Source organism: Chiroxiphia lanceolata, chromosome Z (genome assembly GCF_009829145.1).
Source record: "Chiroxiphia lanceolata isolate bChiLan1 chromosome Z, bChiLan1.pri, whole genome shotgun sequence".
NCBI classification, from domain to species: domain Eukaryota; kingdom Metazoa; phylum Chordata; class Aves; order Passeriformes; family Pipridae; genus Chiroxiphia; species Chiroxiphia lanceolata.
Window position 1 is genome coordinate 22899329 of NC_045671.1, and position 6484 is coordinate 22905812.

At 53.1% G+C, this 6484-nt stretch overlaps 1 protein-coding gene across 1 annotated transcript; it reads left to right on the forward strand.

The window, feature by feature from the left end:
• The first annotated feature begins 2197 nt into the window (after positions 1 to 2197).
• FOXD1 (forkhead box D1) lies at positions 2198 to 5143 on the forward strand. Its single transcript, XM_032675807.1, has 2 exons — positions 2198 to 3484; positions 4854 to 5143. Exon 1 carries the CDS (start codon positions 2218 to 2220, stop codon positions 3460 to 3462), a length of 1245 nt encoding a protein of 414 aa, XP_032531698.1. The 5' UTR covers positions 2198 to 2217; the 3' UTR covers positions 3463 to 3484; positions 4854 to 5143.
• The last annotated feature ends 1341 nt before the right edge of the window (positions 5144 to 6484 follow it).

Below are 6484 nucleotides of genomic sequence, written 5' to 3' on the forward strand. Positions count from 1 at the left end.
CAACATTTAAACTCCGCCGTTCTTCATACTTCGGAGGCTGTTTTTTTGTTTTTAAGATGGTTTTTAAACTTCAGCCTGGGAGAAGACGAAGAATAAAAGGGGGGGGGGGAGGAGTAAAAAGGAAAAATACTAACTTTTCGTCAAGAGAAGTAACCTTTTGAAGAGGAAAAATCCTCTGTCTGCCTTTCTTTTAGTAACTTGCCCTAAGACCTCAAAACTAATTCGAAGAGGCATTTTATGAACTGTATGAACTGTAAATCTCTATTGACATCACTTTTTCTACAGAAAAAAAAATAGTAGTCAATTACTGGGGGTACTTTTTTTTCCTTTTTTTTTTCCCTTTTACTTTTTTTCCCCCTGTTTTGTAACATTTGGTGATATTCTCCTGTAGGCGTCTTAGTAGTGAACAAAATGTAAATAGGATTATTTGGAAATAGTAGAAAGGATTATGTTGTAAACCCATGGAAATGGGTTTGAAACAGGGTGGCTTGTAATTTTGGGTTAAGACAATATATCCAAAACGTATTTCAAGAAATGGGGTTTGTACTTTGTTTGAAAAATGAGATTTGATCCGTTAGACTCTATGCGTCAGCCCACCCTTCTCACGATGATTTCTGCAGGAGAACGAAATGCTCCCTTACTTTTATCCCAGTCGAATCCTATTGTGGTTTATCCTGCCAGAACTGGGAACGATGGGATTTTTCAAAGCTTTTCTTTTGAAGACTACAGTAATTGCATTTCTCTCCAAGTTTGTGGGGGTTTTGTTTTGTTTGGGTTCTTTGGTGGGGGTTTTGGTTGTTTTTTCCCCTGCTAGCCCTTACATAAAGGGGGGCCCGCTCTTCTGTCGTCGCATGGATCACCTGAAACGGGAACCCGTGCGACTTAGTTAGCAATTAATTAACAATCCTCTGTGTTACTTTCTCAGGGGTGTTGCTCCTACTTAGAGCAAAATTCGCATTTTAAAGGCCGGCGAATTGTTTTCCTTTGCAGACGAAAGAAGTAAGCTAAGTCTCTGTTAGTGTTTTCCATAATGGAGAAAGCTGCTTCTCTCCCTTTAAAAACAACAACCTTACAAATAAACTGAGAATAGCGGTGTGATTTGGAGGCTGTTCTTTGGCAGCTTGTGAGGTCGACTTGGAGAGATATTTTATTTAATTCTTAAATAAGTTAAACCCTGGATGGGGGAAGGAGGAGAGGAGGGGAGAGAGATGTCTCTAAAGCATTCCGCGAACAGAAGTCTGAAGTTTATTAACTCACCACCTCCCTCTCCGGCCTGATTTTTTTTTCTCCTCCTTCCCACGGGAAGCGGCACCCCATCTCGGAGGGCAGCCCTGGAAGACGCGGAGCTCCGAACGGCTCTTGGGAAGATGCTCCAGCTCTTTCTGACAGAGTTGCACTCCCCCCCCCCCCCCCCGTCCTCCACAGGGGTCATATGTTATCTTTATTTCCCCCCTTTTCCACTAAAGATGGCCCTGGTAGCCCCGCGGCCCCCCAGATCCCCTCCTAGACGGGGTGAGGACGGGGGGCCGGGACGGTCGCGAGGCGCCCCTCTTCGTGGGGGGAGACACGGCGCCGCTCGCCCCGTCGCGCTTTGACGCTGGGAGCCATGTGATGCCCCCCCCCCCCCCCCGCTATAAGGCGGGGAGGAAGGCCGCCCTCTCTGGGACTAAGCCCCAGCCTTTTCACCGTCTTTCCTAAGGCACGGCAAGCCACCCCCTACGCCCTCCCTCCTCGCCAGCCTCCTCCCCTCTCCTCCTCCCAGGACTAGGCGCACTCCCTCCTGACCCCCATCCATTAATGTCTGGGCTTTGAGGTGAGGAGAAAGAAGGGGGAACCGACTTGCAGGAGCGGCGGCACAGTCCCCCTGCGCCCACAAACCGCGACCCCAACGGAAAAAAAGCTGAGAAGGATCCCCAAAAAGGGGGAGGGGAGGGAAAAAAGAGAGAGACAGACAGACAGAGAAATCCAAACAGCAGCAAAAAATACCCCGAAACAAAACCCAAGCCAGCCGCCGCCTGTGAGCGAGCGGTGGGAACGCTCCCGAGGAGCGGCAGCGGCGCTGGGGGCCGGCGCGGCTCGGAGCGGCCCGCCTGCCCGTGGCGGCGGCGGGGCGGCTCTTCGCGGAGCGACGCGGAGGCCTGGCGGCGGCGGGGAGAACGCCTGCCCGCCCGCCGCGCCGCGCCGGCCGCCACCGATGCGCTGCCCCGCCGCCGCGCCATGACCCTGAGCTCGGAGATGTCCGAGGCGTCGGCGCTGGCTGAGGAGACCGACATCGATGTGGTGGGCGAGGAGGACGACGAGGAGGACGACGAGGAGCCGCAGACCCGCCGTCGCCGCCGCTCCTACGCCGAGGACGAGGAGGAGGAGGAGGAGGAAGAGGACGAGGAGGATGTGGGCGACCTCCACGACGCCGCCCTGCTGCCGCGATCGTCCGTGCGCGGCGGAGGTGGCGGCGGCGGCGGCGGGGCGGGCGGCGGGGACGGTGCCGGCGGCTCTCGGCCCCCCTCGCGGGGTGGCCCCCAGAAGGCGACGGCGAGCGGCGGCGGGGCGGGCGGCGGCGGTGGGGCGGGCGGCGGCGGTAAGAACAGCTTGGTGAAACCGCCCTACTCCTACATCGCCCTCATCACCATGGCCATCCTGCAGAGCCCCAAGAAGAGGCTGACGCTGAGTGAGATCTGCGAGTTCATCAGCGGGCGCTTCCCCTACTACCGAGAGAAGTTCCCCGCCTGGCAGAACAGCATCCGCCACAACCTCTCCCTCAACGACTGCTTCGTCAAGATTCCCCGGGAGCCCGGCAATCCTGGCAAGGGCAACTACTGGACGCTGGACCCCGAATCTGCCGACATGTTCGACAACGGGAGCTTCCTGCGCCGCCGAAAGCGCTTCAAGCGGCAGCAGCTCCCGGCTCCCGAGCTTCTGCTGCGCGCCGTGGACCCCGCCGCCTTCCTCCCGCAGCCCCCGCCGCAGCCTCCGCAGCAGCCACCCTGCACCTACGGACCCTACGGCTGCGGCTACGGTCTCCAGCTCCAGCCCTACCACCCCCACTCCACTCTCTTCGCCTTCCACCACCCCTCCCCACCGCCCCGCCAACCGCCCGCCGCCCCTGGCAGCGCCCCCGGTGCGGCGCTGCCCCCCGCCGCCGCCGCGCCGCCGGGCCCCTTGCTGCCGGCGGCGGAGCTGGCACGGACGCCCTTCGGCTACGCGCACCCGCTAGGCACGGCGCTGGCGGCCTCGCTGCACTCTGCCAAGCCCGGCAGCGGCGCGGCGCTGGCCCGCTCGCCGTTCTCCATCGAGAGCATCATCGGGGGGGGGCCCGGCCCCGGCGCGGGCAGCAGCTGCGCCTCGCAGTCGGCCGCGGCGCCGGGGCTGGCCCGCTCGCTGGGGAGCGCCGGGGGCGGCGTGCCCCCCGCCGCCGCCCTGCCCGCCGCCCCCGGCTTCGCGGCACGGATCTCTAACTGTTAAGTGTTTGGGAGTCTTTCCGAAGGTAGGATCTGGGGTATCTCCTTTCTCCGCCGCTCGGATGCCCGGCGGACGCCGCTCGCAGGGGCTGCCTGTCTTTGCGTGGGGATATTGTGACGGGGATCGGGGGGCGTCCGCCGCGAGCGGCGGACCTCTCGGGACCTGCACGAGTGCAAAGCCAGGTCTAGATCTAGATACTGCACGGGCAGGCGGTAACTACATCGGAAAGTTATTCGTTACTCCTTAAAAGTAAAAAAAAAATGGTGATAAATAATGTCTCTAAACCGTTAAAGTTCAGAGATTCTCAGGTCTAGGAGCTTGAAAACAGTAATGTACAGGAAAAAAAAGGCTTGAGGGAGGACAGCAGAGCAATACTTTTTCATTTTAGTACACTTGTCTCATGTACTTTTATAAAAGAAAAGATTAACGTGTTTACACAGAAGAAAGTCAAGATTATCAATTCTTATTTTAATCTGTGTTTTGTATTATAATAGACTTACGGAGTTTTTTATTTTGTACTTTATGCTTATTCTTTACAAGGAATATTGTTAAAAATTACTGGCAAGTATTGTACCATTTTAATGTAAAATTTTTACACATTTTCAAAAATAAAAATTTTAATTTTAAAAAAAAAAGTCAAAACCAAACCCAGAGACCAAAGGATTCCAGCCAAATAATTGGCTTTGGATCCTTCCCTCCTTAATATTTCTCATTTCTTTGAGACACTGATAATTTTTTTCTTCGGGATTAATAGCGCAATAGTCAAGGAATATTATAGCTTGAAATTCATTACATCCGGATTTAATCATAAAGAAGAAGATCAGAATATGGTCTTTGCAGTCAATGCGTTGTTAACCCTAGCAGAGAATGACTGACAACCCCCCCCCAAAGAAAAAAACAAACAAACAAAAAAAAAACCTCGCAAACAAAACCCCCACCCCAACACAAAACAAACAAACAAAACCAAAAACCCTAAACAAAAGACTACAAAAAACATCAGGGACAAAAGAGAGGATAAATAGAAATAGGTCTCTCTGTAAGGCACCAATCAGGGGATTGATTAAAAAGCCGGTTTAAAACTATTTTTATACTTTTGGGTGTGTTTTAAATCACAACTACATCACAGTTTTGTTTCCAAGAGGCCCAAAGGAAAATACTACTACTGAGAGGCACGTACTGAACTTAAGACAGATTTGCCCTAGACACTTATATTTCTGTGATGATAACAGTGGCCAGTGATTCTACTTTTCAATACATATAATATAAAATGAGCTTTGGAATATCCTTGTGTGATGAGTTGATTAAGTGTATAAGCTGTTGAATTAATGATATATAAGTATATGGAACAAACCATGAAAGCAGTTTTTCTGATTCCAAACACTCGTTTTTAACAGCGTAATGTCAATATCTATTTTATGGACTAGAAATTTTTTGACCACAAAGCTGGCTTCAAATATTCTGAACTTGGGCATGGAAAAGAGAAACACAGATTTTAAGAGTAGGGATGTGGTTACTTGTTGTGGACTAAGAATACACTTTTTTCAAACCAGGGAGGCTCTTTTCAAGTACGACTGTATTTATAACAATTGAGGAGACTCGGGGATCAATTATGTGAATTTTCTTAATAAAAAGAATTATAAAAGGTAGGGATGCCTTTTAGTGCTCTTTGAAGTGAGGAGGGAAAGGTGGGGTAAATACATGCATTTACATATCGAAATACTTCGTCGCCTTGGCTTTAAGTGTTTTCGTAGATAGAAAAGTGACGCTTTTCTGTTTGGTTTGTAGCAAGGTAGTGTTAAATTAGTAGCTTTGAAAAAGCAGAAAGAGTGGACGTAAGATCTCTGCTCGGCTCCGTTTGCAGTCTGCAACTGGAAGACTCCTTTGGGTGTCCCGAGTCCATTAGAAGACGAAATAGAGTCCGTTTTAATTTTTAAAACTAAAGGGAAAATACCCCGGAGGCACCGTGTATGTACCGGTGGTAGCGCGTCTTTGTCACGAGAGACCGATTAACTCGCTTTCTCCGGGACTGGCCAGGGGGATGCGCCGGGCCTACGGCCGGTCCAGCGCGGGGTTCCGAGCTCGGCAGAGGCCCCCCTCGGACAGTCAGATAAAATCAAGCAGGAAAAGGTTTTGCCGGGGTGAAGGCAGCTGTAGCAACCGAGATCGGCGATGCCCGGCTCCCCGGGAAGGGACGCTGCCGGCCGTCAGTCACTATTCCGGCTTCTCGACTCCTCGCGCTCTCCACGAGCAGTTACACGGGAATAGTAGATTCCAGCGACCCGCCCTGTGTTTGTTTCTGTTGGCTTCCCCGCAGCAGACTCTGGGGAGCCCAGCGACTCCCCTGCGCGCAGCCGGGCCCGGCCCGGCGGGCCGCGGGGTCGAGCGTGCCCGCTGCCTGTCCCTCAGGTCTTCTCAGAGGTGCATGGCAAGCAAACTGCTTGGCCGCTTGTTTCTTCCACGCTTTCCGCCGGTTGCCTTCATCCCATACGGACAGGGCCTTCCCCTGAGAGCTGGTAGGGAAGCTGGCAGGAACAATTTGCAGTACATGGTGTAGATTATTTTTTTTTCCTTCAGGGAAAAGGGGATCGGGGAAGAGGTTTGTGGCGTTGGTGGAGGACCTTTTCGCCTGTTCTCCTCGAGTCGATGGGGAAGCCGCCCGGCCTCGGCCTCGGTTCCGGCGGTCCCTGTTCCCAAGCCGCTGCCCCGGAGCAGGTGCCGCCAGAAAAGGCGCCGGCCCCGCAGACTTTTGATGAGCTCGCAGCACCGCCGGGCCGCAGCGCCTCATTCGCATGCTAATGGCCCGCCGTGGTCTCCACGGCTTTCAAGGCTGAGAGAGAGGACGTGTAGTCCTCGCAAGGACCTAGCCCGGACGAACAATTCCTCCAAAATAGTCCGGGCCCCAATAAACAGTTTGTTAGGACAAGGAGTATAGTGTCGCCTCCTTCTCCTCCTCCCAGCGGAAAAAGTGTGGATTCATTAACCCGTTTCCTTGCTCATTATATCCCCGTAGGGCTGAGACACGAAT

Excerpts from the sequence above, each read along its gene's own strand:
- FOXD1 (XM_032675807.1), top strand. The coding sequence starts at position 2,218 with ATGACCCTGAGCTCGGAGATGTCCGAGGCGTCGGCGCTGGCTGAGGAG.